This window comes from Typopeltis vanoorti, chromosome 7 (assembly GCF_054136105.1).
Source record: "Typopeltis vanoorti isolate ZY-2024b chromosome 7, IOZ_Tvanoo_1.0, whole genome shotgun sequence".
Lineage (NCBI taxonomy): Eukaryota > Metazoa > Arthropoda > Arachnida > Uropygi > Thelyphonidae > Typopeltis > Typopeltis vanoorti.
The window spans coordinates 42,410,484-42,434,148 of NC_143555.1; the positions used below are offsets into that span (position 1 = coordinate 42,410,484).

A 23,665-nucleotide genomic window follows, 5' to 3' on the forward strand; every position below is an offset into this window, starting at 1 on the left:
CACTGTCTTGTATACAGCTAATTTAGTGTTCTGACTAATTTCTCTCTTATTACATATAAATTTATTCAATTTACTTCCTACCATATCTGCTTTGTTGATTCTGTTGTCTATTTCCATATTTAATTTACCATCTTCAGTAAAAATCGTGCCTAAGTAGCTGAAATGTTTTACTTGTTCCACAGGTTCTCCATTCACAACGCAGTTGACATTTTCAATGATTGTGCCTATTTTCATTGTCATTTTATTGCTGACCTTCATACCATATCTATTACAACAGTAATTCAATTTAGTCAGGGAATCTTGCAGACTTGTAGCAGATTTATTTAGAAGTATAACATCGTCTGCATAAAGCAAAGAGCTGACATTAACATATCCAATTTTGATATCATGTCTAATACCACTTTCCTTCATAATATGATCCATATAGATAATGAATAACAGAGGGGGATAATGGACATCCTTGTCTCAAACCAGATTTAACATTAAACCATCTTCCTGTACTTCCATCAATCCTAACTGCTGATTTACAACTCAAATAAAGACTAAGCATTGCTTGATATAATGCCCCACTGACACCATATAACTGTAGCATATTGAATAGCTTCTCTCTTGGCACCTTGTCATATGCTTTTTCCAGATCGACAAAACTTAAATACAGATCTTTGTTATATTCCTATGATTTCTCGACTATTTGTCGTAAAGTGAAGATCTGATCCTGACAGTCTCTATTTGGTCTGAATCCAGCTTGTTTTTCACCAAGCTTTTCTTCCACAATTCTTCTCAACCATTTTTTCTCAAGTATACTAGCATAAATCTTACCAGGAACACTCAGTAGGGAAATACCTCTGTAATTCTCACATTCAGTTTTATTTCCCTTTTTATATATGGGTACTATGAGAGCTCTACTCCAATCATCAGGAATTTGTCCCTCTAACCATGCCTTCTGAATCAGTGGTGCACCAAGGGGCCCTGGCCCCCTCCAAAAGAAAAAGAGAAAAAACACTAGAATATTTTCCAAAAATCTTTTACTAATTAAAATTCATTTTTTTTTATTTATGTTGCATCATGCTTCTATTTCTATACTACTTATGAATCAGCGATTATTGCAGATGCTCAGTCATAGGTCGTGTGCGATGCGTAGTGTGTATTCTCAAATCATCTACTCAACTCACCCCCCCCCCCCCCGCAAAGATTAAATCTTGAGTTCTCGACCCCCTCCAAGATTAAATCCCGAGTGTGCCACTGTTCTGAACTATGCAGTTCAGCCACTGTAAGACTTTTATACCACCATACTTAACCATTTCTGGTCGAATATCATCTACTCCTGCTGCCTTTCCACATTTCAAGCCTTTGATGGCTTTTTCTACTTCAAGTATGGATATGTATTCTTGACTGTATGCCTGTTGAGTGTGTTTTACCACTGTGCTATTACTGCTTGTTGCATTTAGCAATTTTTCGAAGTAATTACTCCATACTCCAAGGATATCTTTTTCTCCTGTTTTCATGTCACCATTATCATCTTTAATTCCTTTTACAACACTCTTTCCTCTATTTCTGAGCTTCTTCAACAACCTCCAGAATATTTTGCCACTTTCTTGATATTTATTTTCTATATTCTTGCCAAAGTCCTTCCAAGACTTTTGTTTAACTAGTTTTACACAGTGTTTAGCTTTCTTACATTTGTCTCTGTATTCTCTAAGACCACAAGCTGACTTATTTGCCAGGAACTTTTGATACACCTTCTTCTTTTCCTTCACTGCCTCTTTTACTTCCTATGTCCACCATGAAGTTCTGATTTTTCTATCCTTGCAGCAACCTCAACACATGCCTCTCTAACTGAATCAATCAGGGTTTTCTTCAAGGTTTGCCACTGAATTTCCAAGGTTTGGTTCCTGTTCTCAAACTCTCATTTTTTCTTCAATAATCTTTTGTCTATTTCAGTCTACAGTTGACGTCTGAGAGCTACTCAACTTTTATTTGCTTTAAAACTTTCTTACATGTTATTCTTTTCAATATGAAATTCAATTTTATCCTGCTCAAGACTAAATAGTGAACACTTCCAATTTCAAATCCTCTGTACACTCTGGTGTCTTGCACCAGGTAGAAAATATCACTATCAACAATAACATAGTCAATGAGACTTTACTTATTCCTTGCGTCTTCTCTCCATGTGCATATTTTTATGTTGGAATATGATGTTAGTAATAACCAGTCCATATCCTGTGCAGAAATCGAACAGGTATTTGACATTATTATCATCTTTGCTCTTTTCTCCAAATTTTCCCAAAATATTTATGTATGTCTGACAATCACTTCCTACTCTGATATTTAGATTCCTAACAAGGACCAACTTTTCCTTTTTCATTGTGTGAGTTGCTTTCTCTAGAGCCTCAATAGCTAGAGCTTCTGATATTTGCCCACATCACTCTACTTGACACTGCCTGCATTCAAGAAGATGAGTTTCGTATTTTGTTTTGAATACTAAGGTTACTTCTTCTTTTCCTTGATTGTCATTGCCTGAATATAACATTTTGTATTTATTGCTTAGAAAGATCTCACCAATTTTTCTTTTTTGTTTTAGTCATTCCTATTATATCGATCTGGTACTTATCTAATTCCTCAGCTAGCTCCATTTCTTTGCCATTCAGGCTTCTTTTGTTGATAGTACTGATCTTCAACTCTGATGATATTGAGTTGGGGTATCTTTTAAGGTTTGTTCCAGTAGCTGACTTTTCGCTGTTCGCCCTGGTGAAGACAATGGGGGCCTTGTTTAACCGGGCCATATCTCAGCTGGCATGAAATTTTGTCATGTTGTCCATTCATTTTGTATTTTGGTTTAAGCCAATAAGAATACAATTTGGTCAGTTAAATCCCAAATTGCCAGCCCATCCTCGTTCGTTCAGTATCCAGGTAGATACCCAACAGGGTGCACCACGAGAAGGGGAGGATTGGACACTGGGTCAGAAGTCCTGGTTGGTTCTGCGCATTCCTTTAAAGGCTATGTGGAGGTCTCCTCTCAGTTATACAGCTTTGACCCTTAAGCACCCCTGTCTTGTATTCTTTAATTCTGGTATGCCTGTGTACTTGTGTTGGTTTAAAAATGTGATTAAGTTTTCTGCTGTAGTTTTACAATTTTTTTTTATTGCTGTCATTTTTTTCTTTATGTGAAACTACAACCAAGATAGCTAAAGCTGATTACTTGCTAAAGAACTATATTTCTAATACATGTTTTACTTCAAATTGCTTCATTGAATTTGTTTTATATCATGAGTTTTGCTTTTACAGTTATTTCCATATTAAAGTTTTCAGCAATGAGCTTTTTATCAGGAGTACCTGATTATTTGTATATTTTAACAGTTTCAAGGTGATTATCACTTAATAATGGGATATTTCCACAAACTGCCAATCTCCAGTGTTTAACAATGGAATTTATAATTATTAAAGAGGTTGGTGAAAAAGGAAAGTCCTGTTGGATGCCACAGTTTAGTAGTTTTATAGTTTGATTAGACAGTTCCCAATTTGACTGATATGAAGTTATGTCTTTAGAGATTGTAAATTGCTACTATTATTTAGTTTGGAATTTCACCATCAGCGAGAGTTTCTAGAGGAAATTTTCACACATAAGCTTTTTCCTGTAGTCTAATGCTACACAATGTTAGCCTATTGAATTCTTTATGCTTTTCAGTTAGTAATTTCAAAGCAAAGCAATTGTCTGTACAGGATCTGTCCTTAAAGAATGCATTTTGTTCTTCAGTAATGATTATATAGTTGTGTTTTATAATTTATGCATATATTTTATAATTTTTTTTTTTTAAATAAACTAGGATAACTAAGGCTTTCAGGGATTCTATGGGTCTTCTCCATCTCATATTCTATTCCTGAAATCTGTCAGTCCTGATTTAAGGGTTTCATTAGTGCATATGAATAATTTTATGTCAATACCATCATCTTCTCTGGTTGAGTTATTGTTTTTGAAGCTATTTAATATATCATTCATATATTAATTTAATCATATATATAATTCATACAAAATAGAAGTGATGGCTTTGGCAATTTAAATGAATTTATAATAGAGGGTACAAGATATATCCCTGATGATCTGAGAAAATCCATTTTTGTTACTATTCCTAAAACTTCAAGAACATCTGAATGCTCAAAATATAGATTAATAAGTTTAATAAGCCATGTTACAAATATATTATTGAGAATAATCCTAGAAAGAAATAAAAGGCATTTTGTCAATAGAAATAGATGACACTCAATCAGGTGTCCAAAAAGACAAAGTACAAGAGAAGGAATTTTCATATTGAAAACATTATGCAAAAGATGCCTCGATAACCAGAAAAGCATATTTTTTTTTTTATTGATTACACTGAAGCATTTCATTCAACAAACCACAAGAAATTAATGCATATCCTACAGAAAAGATCTACACATAATTACAAACATATATGGGAATCAAAAACCTTAATAAGATACAAAAATGAATATTCTGATAGCTTTGAAATAAAAAAGGAGTGTGTCGCTTATCACGTTTATTATATAATATATATAGTGAACAAGTTTTTAAAGATATTGCAGAATTGAAGGGTGTAAAAGTAGGGGATAAGAACTTCAACAACTTCAGATATGCAGATGACACAGTCCTCATTGCTTAAGTTGAAGACGATCTTCAAAACTTAGTCACAGACATTTACAACAGAAGCTTAGACATGGGATTAATCATCAACCTGAAGAAAACAAAGTGCATGATCATATCAAAAGAACCAACAAATAAGAAGCTAAATATAATTGTTAACCAAAAGAAAATTGCACAGGTAAAATCTTTTTATATATCTGGGACAAATGTTTACAGAAGGGGGAAATTCCCTTGAAGAAATAAAAAGAAGAAGCTAGCAAGAAAAACCTTCATAGATATGAAAACTGTTCTAGACACAAGAAAAAGAAGCAGAAAGAAAACAAAGCTTTAGAAATGTGGGCCATCAGAAGAATGCTGTAAATATCATGGATAGAGAAAATGAAAAATGAAGATGTTTTAAAGAAAGCATAAATGAAAAGCACATTAAGAAAATCATCAAAGAATGAAAACTTAAATATTTTGGGGATTAAGAAGGCATTCAGAAGCTAATATCAGATGGGAAACTGGAGGGAAAAAGAGGGAGAGGGAGATCCAGAAGAATGTCGTTTGAAAACATTAAAGACTGGACTGGCTTGAATTATCACAAATGTTTCAGAGCAGCAAAAGAAAGAAAAAAGCTCCATGACATAGTTGCCAACCTCCTTCTAGGTGATGACACTTGAAGAAGATAACAGAGCGAGATAAAATAGAAATTGTTGAAATTTGTGATTTACTGGGGTCCAGAATCAGAAATGATGATGATAAATGTGAAGATGAAATTAAAAGGATAGTCATGGGAAAAAAAGCTATGTTAAATCTGACAAAAATTATGAAAGATAGAGATGTGAGTAAGGTCACCAAAGTTAGAATTGTCAAAGCAATGGTATTTCCAGTAGTGAATGTGAAAGCTGGATTATTAAGAAGACAGACAGAAAGTGAATAGATTTATTTGAATTATGGGTGTGGAGTAGACTATTAAGAGTCCCATGGACTGCAAGAACAACAAATAAAAATATTTTAGAGAATATATAAAGACAGAATTATCCTTGGAGGCAATGATCGCTAAACAGAAGTTGATGTACCTGCGACATATTATGCAAGCTGATGAATCATTGGAAAAAGCAGTTAGGTTGTGGGAAGACTGAGAGAATGAGAAGAGGAAGACTACAAAAGAGTTAGATATAAAACAACTTATCAACTTGAACTTACAATTGCTGAAAGAAAGGAAAAGAGGCCGAGTGGGATGGAGAGCCTTTGTGCACAAGATCACTAAGAGTCGAAAACAACTGAATGTTCACATAACAATAACAATATATTTTGTTAGGTGACAATAATAATAATAATATGTTGTTGTTCACGAAAGAACACTCCAACTCAACATCACCAGAGTTCAAGATCGGTACTATCAACATAAGAAGCCTGAATGGCAAAGAAATGGAGCTAGCTGAGGAATTAGATAAGTACCAGATCGACATAATAGGGGTGACTGAAACAAAAAAGACAAAAACTGGCGAGATCTTTCTGAGCAATAAATACAAAGTGTTATATTCAGGCAATGATAATCAGCAAAGAAGGAGACTTATTTGTGCCTATGGTCCCACATAAGGTTCTACTAAGGTAGAAGTGGAGGAATTTTTTGATGCTTTAGAAAAAGCAACTGACACAATGAAAAAGAAAAAGTTGGTCCTTGTTGGGGATCTAAATAGCAGAGTAGGAAATGATTGTCAGACATACAAAAATATTTTGGGAAAATTTGGAGAAAAGAGCAAACCTAATAATAATGGAAATACCTGTCGGATTTCTGCTTAGGACATGGACTGGTTATTACTAACACCATGTTCCAACATAAAAATGTGCACAAATTCACATGGAGAGAAGAGGCAAGGAATAAGAAAAGTCTCACTGACTATGTTATTGTAGATAGTGATGTTTTCTCCCTGGTGCAGGACACCAGAGAGTACAGAGGATTTGAAATTGGAAGCAATCACTATTTAGTCTTGAGCAGGATAAAATTGAATTTCATATTGAAAAGAATAGCATGTAAGAAAGTTTTAAAGCGAATAACAGTTGAGCAGCTCTCAGATGTGAACTGTAGACTAAAATACACAAAGATTATTGAAAAAAAAAATGAAAGAGTTTGAGAACAGGAACCAAACCTTGGAGATTCGGTGGCAAGCCTTAAAGAAAACATTGACTGATTCAGCCAGAGAGGCATGTCGTGAGGTTGTTTGCAAGGATAGAAAAATCAGAACTCCATGGTGGACACAGGAAGTTAAAGAGGCAGTGAAGGAAAAGAAGAAGGTATATCAAAAGTTCCTGGCAATAAGTCAGCTTATTTCCCAGGAGCTCTTAGAGAATACAGAGAGAAATATAAGAAAGCAAAAACACTGTGTAAAACTAGCCAAACAAAAAATTTGGGAGGACTTTGGCAAGAACATAGAAAATAAATATCAAGAAGGTGGCACGATATTCTGGAGGTTGTTGAAGAAGCTTAGAAATGGAGGAAAGAGTGCTGTAAAAGGAATTAGAGATGATAAAGATGACATGAAAACGGGAGAAAAAGATATCCTTGAAGTATGGAGTAATTACTTCAAAAAATTGCTACATGAAACAAGCAGTGATAGTAAAAAACACTCAACAGGCATACAGTCAGGAATACATATCCATACTTGAAGTAGAAAAAGCCATCAAAGGCTTGAAATGTTGAAAAGCAGGAGGAGTAGATGATATTTGACCAGAAATGCTGAAGCATGGTGGTATAAAAGTCTTACAGTGGCTGCACTGCATAGTTCAGAAAGCCTGGACATAGGGACGAATTCCCGATGATTGGAGTAGAGCTCTAATAGTACCCATATATATAAAGGGAAATAAAACTGAATGTGAGAATTACAGAGATATTTCCCTACTGAGTGTTCCTGGCAAGATCTATGCAAGTATACTTGAGAAATGTTTGAGAAGAATTGTGGAAGAAAAGCGTGGTAAAGAACAAGCTAGATTCAGGCCAAATAGAGGCTGTCAGGATTAGATCTTCACTTTACGACAAATAGTCGAGAAATCGTGGGAATATAATAAAGATCTGAATTTATTTTGTCGATCTGGAAAAGGCATATGAGAAGGTGCCAAGAGAGAAGCTATTCAATGCCCTACAGTTATATGGTGTCAATGGGGCATTATATGAAGCAATACTTAGTCTTCATTTGAGTTGAAAGTCAGCAGTTAGAATTGAAGGAAGTACAGGAAGATGGTTTAATGTTAAATCTGGTGTGAGACAAGGATGTATACATTATCCCCTCTGTCATTCATTATCTATATGGATCACATTATGAAGGAAAGTGGTATTAAACATGATATCATAACTGGAGATGTTAATGTCAGCTCTTTGTTTTATGCAGACAGTATTTTTTTTTTATATATATATTTTTATGCAGACGGTATATTTATTTATATACTTCTAAATAAATCCGCTACAAGTTTGTAAGATTCCCTGAATAAATTGAATAACTGTTGTAATAGATATGGTATGAAGGTCAGCATTAAAAAGACAAAGACAATGAAAATAGGTAGAATTGTTGAAAATGTCAACTGTGTTTTGAATGGGGAACCTGTGGAACAAGTAAAACATTTCAGCTACTTAGACAAGATTTTTAGTGAAGAAAGTAAATTAAATATGGAAATAGACAACAAAAATTAAATATGGAAATAGACAACAGAATCGGGGTGCTTAAGGGTCAAAGCTGTATAACTGAGAGGAGACCTCCACATAGCCTTTAAAGGAATGCGGAGAACCGACCAGGGCTTCTGACCTAATGTCCAATCCTCACCTTCTCGTGGTGCACCCTGTTGGGTATCTACTTGGATACTGAACGGACGAGGATGGGCTGGCAATTTGGGATTTAGCCGACCAAATTGTAATTCTTATTGGTTAAACCAAAATATAGAATGATGGTACAACACGACAAAATTTCATGCCGGCTGGGGCGTCGCCAGTTAAACAAGGCCCCCGTTGTTTTCGCCAGGGAAACAGGGCGAACAGCGAAAAGTCAGCTACTGGAACAAATCTGAAAATAAACCCCAACTCAACATCAACAGAGTTACATAAACTCTGGTGATGTTGAGTTGGGGTTTAAGTTGTTGGGGTTGAACTTATCTAATTCCTCAGCTAGCTCCATTTCTTTGCCATTCAGGCTTCTTATGTTGATAGTACCGATCTTTATGTTGGGGTCAACATAAAGATCGGTACTATCAACATAAGAAGCCTGAATGGCAAAGAAATGGAGCTAGCTGAGGAATTAGATAAGTACCAGATCGACATAATAGGGGTGACTGAAACAAAAAAGACCAAAACTGGTGAGCTCTTTCTGAGCAATAAATACAAAATGTTATATTCAGGCAATGACAATCAAGGAAAAGAAGGAGTAGCCATAGTATTCAACACAAAATACGAGGCTAATCTTCTTCAATGGCAGGCAGTCTCAAGTAGAGTAATATGGGCAAATATGAGAATGGGGAACTGGACAATGAGACTTATTTGTGCCTATGGTCCCACAGAAGGTTCTACTAAGGTAGAAGTGGAGGAATTTTTTGAGGCTTTAGAAAAAGCAACTGACACAATGAAAAATGAAAAGTTGGTCCTTGTTGGGGATCTAAATAGCAGAGTAGGAAATGATTGTGAGACATACAAAAATATTTTGGGAAAATTTGGAGAAAAGAACAAAGCTAATAATAATGGCAAATATCTGTTGGATTTCTGCTCAGGACATGGACTGGTTATTACTAACACCATGTTCCAACATAAAAATTTGCACAAATTCACATGGAGAGAAGAGGCTAGGAATAAGAAAAGTCTCATTGACTAGGTTATTGTTGATAGTGATGTTTTCTCCCTGGTGCAGGACACCAGAGTGTACAGAGGATTTGAAATTGGAAGTGATCACTATTTAGTCTTGAGCAGGATAAAATTGAATTTCATATTGAAAAGAATAACATGTAAGAAAGTTTTAAAGTGAATAAAAGTTGAGCAGCTCTCAGATGTGAGCTGTAGACTAAAATACACAAAGATTATTGAAGAAAAAATGAAAGCGTTTCAGAACAGGAATCAAACCTTGCAGATTCAGTGGCAAACTCTGAAGAAAACATTGATTGATTCTGCCAGAGAGGCATGTGGTGAGGTTGTCTGTAAGGATAAAAAAATCAGAACTCCCTGGTAGACACAGGAAGTTAAAGAGGCAGTGAAGGAAAAGAAGAAAGCATACCAAAAGTTCCTGTCAAATAAGTCAGATTGTGCTCTTAGAGAATATAGAGACAAATGCAAGAATGCTAAACACTGTGTAAAACTAGCTAAACAAAAGTCATGGGAGGACTTTGGCAAGAATATAGAAAATAAATATCAAGAAGGTGGCAAAATGTTCTGGAGGTTGTTGAAGAAGCTTAAGAATGGAGGAAAGAGTGCTGTAAAAGGAATTAGAGATGATAAAGGTGAAATGAAAACAGGAGAAAAAGATATCCTTGAAGTATGGAGTAATTACTTTGAAAAACTGCTAAATGAAACAAGCAGTGATGACAGCACAGTGGTAAAAAACACTGACCAGGCATGTAGTCAGGAATACATATCCATACTTGAAGTAGAAAAAGCCATCAAAGGCTTGAAATGTGGAAAGGCAGCAGGAGTAGATGATATTCGACCAGAAATGCTGAAATATAGTGGTATAAGAGTCTTACAGTGGCTGCACTGCATAGTTCAGAAAGCCTGGACAGAGGGACGAATTCCCGATGATTGGAGTAGAGCTCTCATAGTACCCATACATAAAAAGGGAAATAAAACTGCATGTGAGAATTACAGAGGTATTTCCCTATTGAGTGTTCCTGGCAAGATCTATTCAAGTATACTTGAGAAACGGTTGAGAAGAATTGTGGAAGAAAAGCTTGGTGAAGAATAAGCTGGATTCACGCCAAATAGAGGCTGTCAGGATCAGATCTTCACTTTACGACAAATAGTCCAGAAAGCATGGGAATATAACAAAGATCTGTATTTAAGTTTTGTCGATCTGGAAAAGGCATATGACAAGGTGCCAAGAGAGAAGCTATTCAATAAGCTGCAGTTATATGGTGTCAATGGGGCATTATATCAAGCAATACTTAGTCTTTATTTGTGTTGTAAGTCAGCAGTTAGAATTGAAGGAAGTACAGGAAGATGGTTTAATGTTAAATCTGGTGTGAGACAAGGATGTACATTATCCCCTCTGTTATTCATTATCTATATGAATCACATTATGAAGGAAAGTGGTATTAAACATGATATCAAAATTGGAGATGTTAATGTCAGCTCTTTGCTTTATGCGGATGATGTTATACTTCTAAATAAATCCGCTACAAGTCTGCAAGATTCTCTGACTAAATTGAATAGCTGTTGTAATAGATATGGTATGAAGGTCAGCAATAAAAAGACAAAGACAATGAAAATAGGTAGAATCATCGAAAATGTCAACTGTGTTGTGAATGGAGAACCTGTGGAACAAGTAAAACATTTCAGCTATTTAGGCACGATTTTTACTGAAGATGGTAAATTAAATATAGAAATAGACAACAGAATCAGCAAAGCTGGTATGGTGGGAAGTCAATTGAATAAATTCATATGGAATAAGAGAGAAATTAGTCGGAACACTAAATTAGCTGTATACAAGACAGTGTTCAAACCAGTTTTAACTTATGGATCTGAGAGCTGGGTCAGAAGTAAAACACTTGACCAAAGGCTAGAGACCACAGATATGAGAGTCCTGAGAAAGATTACAGGTGTGAACAGATGGCATCAATGGCAGTATCATATTAAAAATGAGGATATTAGGAAAGAACTTGACATTGTCAGCATTCAGGAATGCGTTAGCAGAGCTAATCTCAGGTGGTATGGTCACTTAAACAGAATGGGCGAAGAAAGATTAGCAAAACAAGTGTTCTCTGCCAGGTTGGCAGCAAAACGACCCAGAGGAAGACCAAGATATAGGTGGATTGATAAAGTACAAAGTGCTTTAGACGATAGAAATATAAGATCTGATAATGTTGGAGTGTTGACAAGTAACAGACTGATTTGGAGGAAAATTGTAGATAGGAAATTAATAGTGATGTAATTTTTTTCATGTAGTACTGTCATATCCTGTACACCCCCTTGAGGGTACATGGCAGGAATTTGATGATGATGATGATGATGATGACAACAGAATCAACAAAGCTGATATGATAGGAAGTCAAATGAATACATCCATATGGAATAAGAGAAAAATTAGTCGGAACACTAAATGAGCTGTATACAAGACAGTGGTCAAACCAATTTTAACTTATGGATCTGAGAGCTGAGTCAGATGTAAAACACTTGACCAAAGACTAGAGACTGCAGATATGAGTCCTGAGAAAGAGTAGAGGCGTGAACAGATGGCATCAACGGCAATATCGTATTAAAAACGCGGATATTAGGAAAGACCTTGACATTGTTAGCATCCAAGAATTCATTAGTAGAGCTAATCTCAGGTGGTATGGTCATTTAAACAGAATGGGTAAAGAAAGATTAGCAAAACAAGTGTTCTTTGCCAGGTTGGCAGCAAAACGACCCAGAGGAAGACCAAGATATATTTGGATTGATACAGTACAAAGTGCCTTAGACGATAGAAATATAAGATCTGATAATGTTGGAGTCTTGACAAGTAACAGACCGATTTGGAGGAAAATTGTAGATAGGAAGTTAGTAATGATGTAATTTTTTTCATGTAGTACTATCATATCCTGTAAACCCCTTGAGGGTACATGTCAGGAATTTGATGATGATGATATATCATTTAATTTGTGTATAGAAATGTGTTCTACCAAATTATCTTGGGGCTGTGGTATTTCTAATTCTTTTGTAATATGTGTCCATAAAACCTGATACAAATGTATCAGGTTTTATGTAGTATTTTCAGGTTTTATGGTTTTATCATTTTCAGTTTTATCAATCACATTGATTTTCACATTCTTTTTTGTTTCTTGATTTAAATTATTAAAAATTTTTAATGTATAATATAACAGTATACTGTATAGAATTAAAATCACCTTTTGAAATAATTGCATGGCATTCATTGTAACATTCGTCAGTTCTTCAGCTACTTTTTCACAAGTCTCTTGAGTCACTGAATGCAGAAAAAAAAAGGAAACATGCATACTCATAATATTGATGAATGGCCTTTATGAAATACATAAAAATGACAGAATATACATTGAAAATGTTTAAATAAAATTGTATTAAGATGAATGTATCAACTAGTTATTAATGAAGTAATCTACTGTTTATTCAACCCTTGCATGATGACTGACTTCTGATACAGCCATGTTATGCGCCTCCTTAGTGCAATTGGAAGAACGATGGTACTTTGTGCCCTTCGATTAGAAAAGGCCCAAGTTCGATTATTGTCGTGATGGGAAGAATCTTTATATGGATTTTTTCAACTGAAGGTGAGTTAGCCGATCTCAAATGGAGGTAGCAAGGTTTTTTTCTCCCGTACGGATTTTTCATCCCGCATACAGACAAATCAGCCCTTCAGAACACACACACTCGATTTACATACAAAAAATACTTGTTTTGTAAAACAAGCCATACAAAATTAGATTTACTTAAATAAAGTGAAGTCTGCACATGAAATTGCATTCACTGTAGTTCATCCACATTAAGTGACTTCATAAATGCTCTAAATATCTGCATAATTAAAAAAATAATAAAATACACCTTTAAAAATATGAAAAGAAATTTGGGAAATCTGTATTATAATACAGTATTATTATTATTATTATTATGCAATATGCTGATATGAATTTAAAATTACTTTTCAAACAACTGCATGATACCTTTTGTAACGCTATCAATCCTTCAGCTAGAGAATATCAACACCACTTATAACAGGTATTTTATTACTCATAATGGTGATATTGACATGTCTGTTAATTCATTACAGCATTTATTTCAATAATAAAGCAGTCTGTTCTGTTTTCAAGTGAATATGTGCCGCCTCATTCAAAATAAGTATCAGTGTTTATCAGTGAAATTTTTCCATTCTTGTTTTTGAAAACAAGAATGGAAAAATAATATGAAAAAAATATGAAAAAAATTAATTCAAGGAAGATTCAAGAAAATGAAAAATCTTGTATATTTTTTTTACTTACCATTCTTGAAAATTGGATTATACTTTCACAAATGCCGTAACAGCAGAGAGCTCTTATTATGATCAATGCATGTATAGTAATGAAATCCTTCACACAGCCATTGCAGATTATCGTGAACATTCCAGTAATTCAATAATTGAGTATCATGTTCAGATGACTACAAAGTTTTAACTTAGAGAATCAATAAAAAGAGGAAAGGGTGTTGATTTGTATCTGCATAGAAGAAGACTCGACTCAGCTTGTACTTGTTAGACTGAACTTCCCAGAATTGCAACAATATGCTCACTAGATGTCAGGAGCGCTGATAGTTTCAGATTGCATGATATGTACAGTTTCTCTGAATTGATATACAGCACTTATTTCAGAATAAGTGAAATATGACATAAGTGAACAGATGTGGATTGTGTTTGGAATGGAGAATTGATTTTTAAAACTTAAGTTTGTACCCCCCCCCTTTTATGGCACCTTTGTGTGCCACACGACTTGCACACCTGCTTGTGGCAACCCTGCTCCTGGCATCATTCTTTTTGCAAATACTAAAGAAAACATAAAATTAAACACAGAATTGAAATTAGAAGAATTTCTACACAGAATTGTGGACGGATAAATATTTTAAAAAAGACAACTGGCAAACAGTTAGTGAAAGTGAAAAGGAAATAACTAAAGAAGAATTAGAAATCAGCCTGAAAGAAACAAGAAACGGAAAATCACCTGGAGAAGATAAGCTAGTTTCAGAACTATATAAATACCCAGGAACAAGATTCAGAGAACGATTCTTCTTATTTTTAAATAAAATTTATTCAACTGGTAACCCCCCAATAGAATGGAAAAAAGCAATTGTGATTCCTATTTTTATAAAAGGTAATAGAGATGACCCTAAAAACTATAGAGGTATAAGCATACTAAATTCCTGTTACAAAATATATAGCAGAATCTTAAATAGCAAACTAATGAAATATTCCGAAAACTTTATTTTAGAAGTACAGAATGATTTAGAAAAGGACAATCATGTATAGACCTGGCCTTTTGCCTAAAATTAATAATAGAGAAAAGAAGAGAATACAATTTTGAAACACATATTGCATTTATTGACTTTGAAAAAGCATTTGACAAAGTTAAAAGAAGCATTTTATTTAACATATTAAATGAAAGACAAATCCCAAATAATATCCTAAAAGCTATCATAAGCATATACGAAAATAATCAAATACAAATAAGATTAAATCACGCGCTATCATATACGAGAGAGATAAACCAAGGGATCCGACAGGGATGTTCCCTCTCAGCAACTCTTTTTGATATTTACTTAAATGAAATAATAATAAAATGGAATAAAAATATACATCAAGGAATTAAACTTTCTCCTACTGTGAACTTAAACACTCTCTTTTTTGCCGATGACCAAATAATAATTACAAATTCTGAAGATAACTTACAGAAAGCTGTTTTAGATCTAAATGAGATAGCCAAAGATTATGGTATGATAATATCAACAGAAAAATCGAAATCAATGGCTTTAAAGGACAAGATCCAGCAAGAACTAAAATAGTAATAGATAACAAGATCTTAGAACAGGTGAATTCATTTAACTACCTAGGATGTATGATCACATATGAAAATGAAAAAGATATGAACGTAAAAATTGCAAAATGTTTAAAAATAACAGGTGTAATTAACTCTATATTTAAACCAAACTTAGTTCAAAAACAAACCAGACTAAAAGTATACAATACATTAGCCCTACCAGTCTTACTGTATGGAAGTGAAATCTGGACAATAAAACAAAAAGACAAACAAAGATTAATAACAGCAGAAAAAATTAAAAAATATAAACATAAATGGATGGAACACATTGAAAGAATGAAAACAGAAAGATTACCAAAACAAGCTTTAAAGTACAAGCCATTAGGAAAAAGCAAACCAGGACATCCTCTTAAAAGATGACTATCATGCATATCAAGGATTTAGGCCTAGCGTGGCTGGAATGGGCCACGCTAGGCCTAAATCCTTGATATGCATGATGATGAAGTTTGCACCCCCCCCCCTCTCCTTTTATGGCACCTTTGTGTGCCACACAACTTGCACACCTGCTTGTGGCAACCCTGTTCCTGGCATCATTCTTTTTCTCCTGCAGTTTCTACACAGATGACCAGGGCAAATCACTTACATTATAACAGAAACAAAGTGTCATATGCTTCTGGCGACATTTGTAAACATCAGAAAGACACTGAAAGAATCCTGAACAGCATAAAATATTCAATGAAATAACATTAAAATTCTTATTCCAGGACAGCCAGTTTAACACACTTCCCTCTGTTTAATGTTTGTGTGATGTGAGCAGTCCTGAGGAATAATGATGATTTCTGTGTGTTTTATGAGGTTCTTTAATTGAAGACCAATTCCATGAATCAATAACTGTTCTGGCACAATGTGATTGGACCTGTGGTCTCTTATCCCTTTATCCATAAAGAAATTATTGGATTAAAGGTGATTATTGAGCACTTGGCTTGTGCACAGCGTACTACTGGCAGTAAGTTTTTTTTTTTTTTTTTTTTTTAAGTACCTGTTTGGTATGGTTTTTTGGAGCATTTGTCCCAAGATATTTGTTTGTTGTGATCTACTAGTAGTTATAGACCACAACAGACTTGGAATTTTTGAGTCTTTGGCTCACCCATTTGGGATTCTGGTAGCGAGTTTAAAAAACTTATCCATTCAGTAGAGCTGGAACTTTGTATTTTACAAGGTTATGCTCACTGTAGTCTAATGCTTGATGGATTAATGGGTTAGGGATGACAGCATCTGCAAAAAAATTTTGCAGCTCTTGTGTAGGAAAGTAAAACTGTATGATATGAACCATGATGCATTGAATGCTATTTGTAAACATTTGTAGTTTGTTAACATTTGAATCCACCATCTGACTCCAGGTGGGTGAGCCATATATCAGGATTGGCCTGATCAGTATCTTGTTTAGGAGTAGTTTCAGTTTTGTGTATAGCCGGCTACTTTGGATAAGTACCAGGTGAATGTCCGATTGCCTTATAATCAACACGAGTTGTGAAGTGAAGCTGTAAAAATAATCATAATTTATAATTATGAATCTTTTACAATTATTTCTCTATGTTAGTATATTATTAGTTTTGGTTTCATAACATGTATATCAGCACTTGCGATGTGCCGATTATTGATATTATTATTATCAAAATGAAATGTAAAACATTTGAAATTTTGATGTACTTACTAGATTTCGATAGTTGTATTACTTTCAATCTTTTTTATTGTAATTTAAAATTGTTTAGTGCTGAGGTATCTTTATGTTCTGCAAAGACATTCTCTTTGTCGCTAATGAGATAATGTGTCAGCCATTACACGAACATTAACATTAACATTTCTGGCTAGATGGGTGAAGCAAAATTGCTTTTCATATTCCCCTTTGACTTGTAATGGAAGAACTTTGAATGGAGTGTTTGTGAGCTATATGCTTGCCCATTGAGGGCAGTGAAGTTAGTTGCGTTCAGCTGAACTTAAAATAGATTTTGGTCTTTTAAATTTGTAGATTTCTTCTTCATTATATTCCGAGGCTTCCTTGATTAACGGGTTTGGATGGTTACTTGTCTTGGTAAAGAACTTCTTAGCTAGATTTATGAGAAAGGAAGAGATATAAGGGATATCAACTTCTCTATGGATCTGGATGTTTCTTATGAACCAGGGGGCATCCAGAATCATCCTCAGGCACTTATTTTGTAATCTCTGAAGTTTTAGAATGTTAGAATTTGCAGTGTGGCTCCAAGCTGGGGATGCGTAAGTGATAACCGGTCTAATTACCATCTTGTAAATTGTTAATTTTGTTTGCATGTCCAGTTTACTTTGTCTGTTGATCACAGGGTAGAGCTGTGCTAAGACGTTGAATGTCTTTGAGGAAATGTAACTAATATGTTTGCTGAATAGGAGTTTACTATCAAGAATCACTCCAAGATATTTAACTTCAGTCTGCCATGGAATCTTTACTCCCAATAAATAAATATCCTCCATGGTATGGATTTTCTTTCTAGTAAACAGTATGGCTGAGCTTTTCTGGGGGTTAACTTGGATCCTCCAGTCTGCCATCCACTTTTCTAAAGTGTGTATGCTATTTTGTAGTCTTTTAGTTGCCAGTTTTGGGCTCAGTGAACTTGACATCAGTGCAGTATCATCAGCATATAATGCAGTGAATGTTGTTCTTGGGTTCAGAGGGATGTCTGCTACATAGATTGAAAACAGTAGAGGTGCCAGAAGAGATCCTTGAGGTACGCCTGCCGAGATCCTGCGTCTGGTCAACGCGTTTTGCCTACTCTGACCTGCATGCATCTGTCTTTCAGATAAGAATGTATTACCTTTATTAGTCTGACTGGGAAATTAAATTTTATCAGTTTGTAGAGAAGACCTTGATGCCATACTTTATCAAACGCCTTCTCTGCGTCGATGAAGATGGCAGCTGTATTGAGTTTCCAGTTGAAACCTTTAGTAATGATTTCTACCAGCCGGTGCACTTGTTGGGCTGTACTATGGGCCCTACGGAAGCCGAACTGTTCGTTAGGCAAAATTCCTAACTTATCTGTTTCTGCTTGGAATCTTGAGAGGATCACTTTCTCTGTTACCTTTCCGAGGCTGGATAATAGGCTTATGGGTCTGTAGCTTTCAGGAAGGTGAGCATTTTTTCCTGGCTTCTTCAATGGTATGATTGTGGCTGTTTTCCATGTAGAAGGGAAATGCTGGAATCTAAAGATAGCATTAGTAATGTTGACGAGATGGACTATGGCCTTTCTTGGAAGTAGTTTTACTATTCTGTTAGTTATGCTATCCGGTCCTGGAGCTTTTCTATTGTTTAGATGGGAGATGATATTTATCATTTTTGTTGGATTTGTAGGAGTGATATGTACTGAGTTGACAATGTTCTGTCTTAAGGTTGACCTAACATGACGATGAATCTTGTACATAAGGTTGATATTTAAATTAGTATACGATGGGTTGCACTGAGATTCTAGGTTATCTACTAGTGCTTCGGCTTTCTCTTCATCTTTGTGAACTGTCCCTTTCTTGGTTTGGATAGGGGGTAGGAGTTGCTTTTTGGTGTGGATTGCTCTTAAGAATTTCCATACAGAATGATCTTCAGTATTGATGTTAGCCAATTTGGTTTCCCATTGATGGTTTCTGTGTTTTTGAAGAGCTTCTCGGACCTGCCTGTTTAGATTGTTCAATACTTTTTTTATCTTGTGGGGCTCTGGTATTGTGGTATCTCTTCCTGGCTCTATTTTTTGCTCTGATTAGGTCCATGATTTCTTCAGGGATACGGTTTGTTGGGATGAAGACAGTTGATTGTCTGACTGATTCAATTGCTTTCTGAATTTGTATGGTTAAGTTATTTATTGCTGTGTCAATCTATTCCTTTTTACTGATATTGGGTACTGGACCAATATGATCGGGAAGAATCTTGGCTAACTTGTCCCATGGTATGAATGTGTGCAGAGGAGAGAATTGATCTGATGAACCTAGATTGAGCACTATGGGACTGTGGTCAGAAGATAATTCGTTGACTGATTCCAATTTGAATTGGTATCTTAAATTTTTAAAAATGACAATGTCCAGCACATCCGAGCCACCCGAAGGGCTGAAATGGGTGGGCTCAGTAGGGCCGGCGACTACAACAGAGTTGAGCATTGCATAGTTGGAAAGTGTGTGGCCTTTGGTGTTAGTAGATGAGCTGTACCAAGATGTGTGTGTTTTGAGTTGAAGTCTCCTGCTATTATTATGGAGTCATTTGGACCAAGTACGGAGTCTAGATCTGTTGTCAGCAGAGGAATACTTGGAGGGTTATATGCAGCATAGATCTTGAGACTCCCAGCATTGAAGGTATGTACCTCTACACCAGTCACCTCCAGGTTTACTATTTTGGGCTTGTCTATTGTGTTATGTTATGATTCAAATAACTCTATATATATGGCTGTGCCTCCACCTCTTATGCCAATTCTGTCGTTTCTGTACATAGCGTATCCACGGATTTTTGGGTTATTAGCTGGTCTTAGGTGTGTTTCACCAATCAAGATGATATCAGCACTGAGACGAGTTGAAAGTTCTTGTAGTTCCAAAATCTTGTTCATCAATCCATTTGCATTCCATGCTATTATCTTAAGAGCTTTTGGTTTGAATTTATTATTCATGACAGATGGCTGTTATAATGTTTTGAGTGCCTTGCAGGAATCCCTTTCTGGAAGATGTTGAGGGGCATGTCTTGCTGAATTCTTGCAGCATAGTGGCAAGTGAGGCTGTTAAAATGGATGTTATGTTGGAGCTTTCTAGCTCGAGAGATGTAGGAGGCTTAGTTCTTGCAGCCTCAGCATATGTTTTGGTAATGGTTGTTCCTTCTTGTGAGGAAGAAGGCAAGGTGTTTCGGACTGGAAGATGATTTGTTTGGTTGCTTAAAACGTCTTTACGTGGCGGAACAAGATTGACTTTTGTTGGTCCTCGGTTGTTTGGATTGGAAAGGCATCCCTTGTAGCTGGCGGGATGAGGTCCTCTGCAGTTTGCACAGCATGCTGGAGTTGTGCGAGGTTTGGTGCAAGAGATGGTCTGGTGTCCCTCGCCGCACTTCAAGCACCTGTAGGCTGCCTTACACAATTTTTGGGCATGCTCAAATCTTTGGCATCTATGACACTGACCTGCAGATGCTCTTTTCCTTAGGCTCAGTTGTAATTTTGAGACCGCATACTACAGTCAGTTCATAGATCTGCTTTTGTGTGTTGTTTATTTCCACCAGCACCAAAGGCATTGGCCTTTTATCTGCTCTGAGCATTCTGCTCACTTTAACTAGGGACAGGCCCTGTCTGGAGAGATCAGTGGACACATCTTCAGGAGTGATACCTTCAGCTATCCCACGTAGAACAACTTTCAGGTTCTTTTCACTAGGTAAAGTGAAGGTGTGGTATGGGACGCTAGCTTTGTAAAGAAATCTGGTCATCTGTCTGTCTGTAAAATACAACCCTCTACAGTCCGAGACTGTAGAGGGTTGTATTTTAACTCCCTCATCTGTGTTTTTAGCCCATGAGAATGAGATGTTTTGCTCTCTTAGGGCTGATGAGATAGGGATCCATTTTTCTTTATCCCTTAATATGACTGGTGGTATCTTTTCTTTAGGACCATTGTGTGCTTCTATCCCTGATGTTTTGGGTTCTTCCACATTGGTGGAGATTTTGCTCTTCTTTTTCACCAATTGGAACTCTATATCAGTTTCCAAGGTATGTCTGCTGTCTTGGGATGTAGCATCTTCCATACTCGGGGAGTGTGCTAAATCTGATTGCGTCTGAGTTATGGGCTCTTCACTCATGTCAACCATATTATCCTCTGTGACTGCTGTGGGAGGAAATGTGTCAAAGAGCTTTACTTTTCCTGGCCAATTATCACTCAGCAGCTTTCCCAGTCTGAAGAATTCAAAGTAAACTTCCTCGAATTTGGCCTCATTTAGAAGTTTTGCCATGATAATATTCGGAAATAAGTCACGGATGGAGAAAGAGTCGAGATTGCTCAAGTGTTCCGAGCAGGTAAAGATAATCCTGTGGACTTTTGAGGGTCCACTAGCAAATCCCGTAGACACACTAGGGTGTCTACCAGCAATAAGATGTGGCGATATAAAATACAACAATGGCAATACTAGCGGCAGTAGGCCTAGCGTATCGCCCTTGTAAATTCAATAGACTTACCTGGATAAACCAGTATAGAAAATAAAGTGCCTGTTTATGGCAGCAAGTAATTAACTGATATTATTAATGAATAAGCATAAATCTCTAAAAACATATCAGTCAAATTCACAATTCACCATCAAAAATACACGACACGAAACACTAACACGCGAACCGCCATCTTACTTCAGTCACTCTCTCGCCATTACACGACTTTTTGCTTGCCATTTACATGGAGTGTGCGTGCTTACCAAGGAGTTTGATTGGTGATTGATAACTGACAGTTCAGTATCTGGGGAATGGAGGAAAACAAGGGGAGAGAGAGAGAGAGAGAGAGAGAGAAAGAAAATGGAAATTGGAGAACTGCAACCAGAGAATTTTGTTCTTAGGAAGTTTTTAAGAAAGCGTGACAGTCGGGAGAATATTAATAGAATATTCCGAAAAGGATTCGTAGCACTTTGAATCTTTAAACTGGAAGAGTTAAGACTGTCGACGATTTTCTATAAAGTGATTTAACATGAAGAACTCTACTTAGATATGTCGTTTATGAAGTAGTAGAAGAAATTTCTTTCTCTGGTACATAAATCAATAATTTGAGCTATACTGAATTGTGAGAGGTAAGAATATTTGTACTCAAGTGAGACAGGAGGAATAATATTGTATGCTGCATAAGGGGGGATAAAAAAGAATCCCATGGAAAAGAAGAAGTAAATTTTATGTTTTCAGGAAAGAGCCTAACAAGAACACCGACTCTGATGAACATTTGTTGTTGTGTAACCAAGTAAGTCTGGAAGACATGATTAAGTATATGTTAAACAAACCAGTTTTATAGAAAGAGTCAGAGAGTGAATGATTGTATTCTTTTAAGATAAGAAAATTTCTAAAGTGTAGACTTATATTTTAGAAGACCTTAGATCCAATTAATTTAGTAGTTATTTATGTAATTTTATTAAAAGTGTATATAATGTTTTAGTTTCCTTAAATGTATATACATGTATATATATTTTTATTTAGTCTTGAGTCAGCGATTTTCTGGATGCTAAAAGAAATAGAGTTTAAAGTCATTGCACCAATCAGAATGAACTCGTGTGTAATTACTTAACATTTGGAGTAAAAATCTTTACATAAATGTAACATATATATATAGCTCAGCTGAGCAGACATAATGATTAATAAAATAACTGAAACAGCTGATTACAGAGAAAAAAAAAACAAGTCCCTTTCTCTAGTTGTACCCTTAGTATTTGGCTCTACTGATTGTCATGAAGTGGGGTGCCAAACACGACACTTTGCCTTCTGGGGATATCACTCATCTTCTTGTGAAAAGCATTGGAGTGCTCTTGCCTGTGCCATTTTCTTAATACATATTCTAGCTCTGAGATAATGTTTTTCAGCTTTTCTTTGGTTAAACTAGGGTAGAGGGGAGCGTAACGTTATTGCTGTGTATCATGTGCATGCAGGCCCATTGCAGTGGCAACTATTCATGGGGTGTCATCCACACAGATGGTGAAAAGCAGAGATGATAACAGGATGCTCCAGGGGACACCTGCTGTGATTTCCACTCACAAAATCTGATTTCATGAAGCGTCACTGGAAATTAGTTATTGCTGTAGTAGGATTTAATAAGTTTGACATCCTAGTAGAAATTTGGCCTCCAGGACTCTGAAATGAAGTCCATTGTTCGTTTTGTTGAATGCTCTGGCAATTTCCAGAAAGATTATCTTTGTGTGCAACTTTTAGTTGGTTCCTACACTGATGTTCTCTACAGTTCTCAGAACTTGTTCAGTTGAGTGTTTCTTCCAAAATCCAAACTGCTCATCAGGGGGATTCGATTTAGTTCATTAGTGACCTTCTGCAGTCATGTTCCTCTCAGGTATTTTTATCTGGGTTGGAGAGCAAGCTGATTGTGTGATAGTTTAGGGAACTGTGCTGCTTGTCCTGTTTTGGTATTAAGATTGTCATCTATTTTCCATCATGCTAGGAAGTAGTGATATCTCATTGCATTAATAATAGCAAAAATCTGTATTAGGGGTGCTTAAGGGTCAAAGCTGTATAACTGAGAGGAGACCTCCACATAGCCTTTAAAGGAATGCGGAGAACCGACCAGGGCTTCTGACCTAATGTCCAATCCTCACCTTCTCGTGATGCACCCTGTTAG

At 35.9% G+C, this 23,665-nt stretch overlaps 1 protein-coding gene across 1 annotated transcript in view; it reads right to left on the reverse strand.

The window, feature by feature from the left end:
* The window catches only part of LOC150104628 (mitogen-activated protein kinase-binding protein 1-like), a 399,663-nt gene that overhangs the window by 14,640 nt on the left and 361,358 nt on the right, over nt 1-23,665 (reverse strand). Inside the window, exon 30 of the mRNA XM_090395826.1 lies at nt 12,695-12,771. Within this exon, the coding sequence (XP_090251952.1) occupies nt 12,695-12,771 (77 nt within the window). The remainder of the gene's footprint in view (nt 1-12,694; nt 12,772-23,665) is intronic.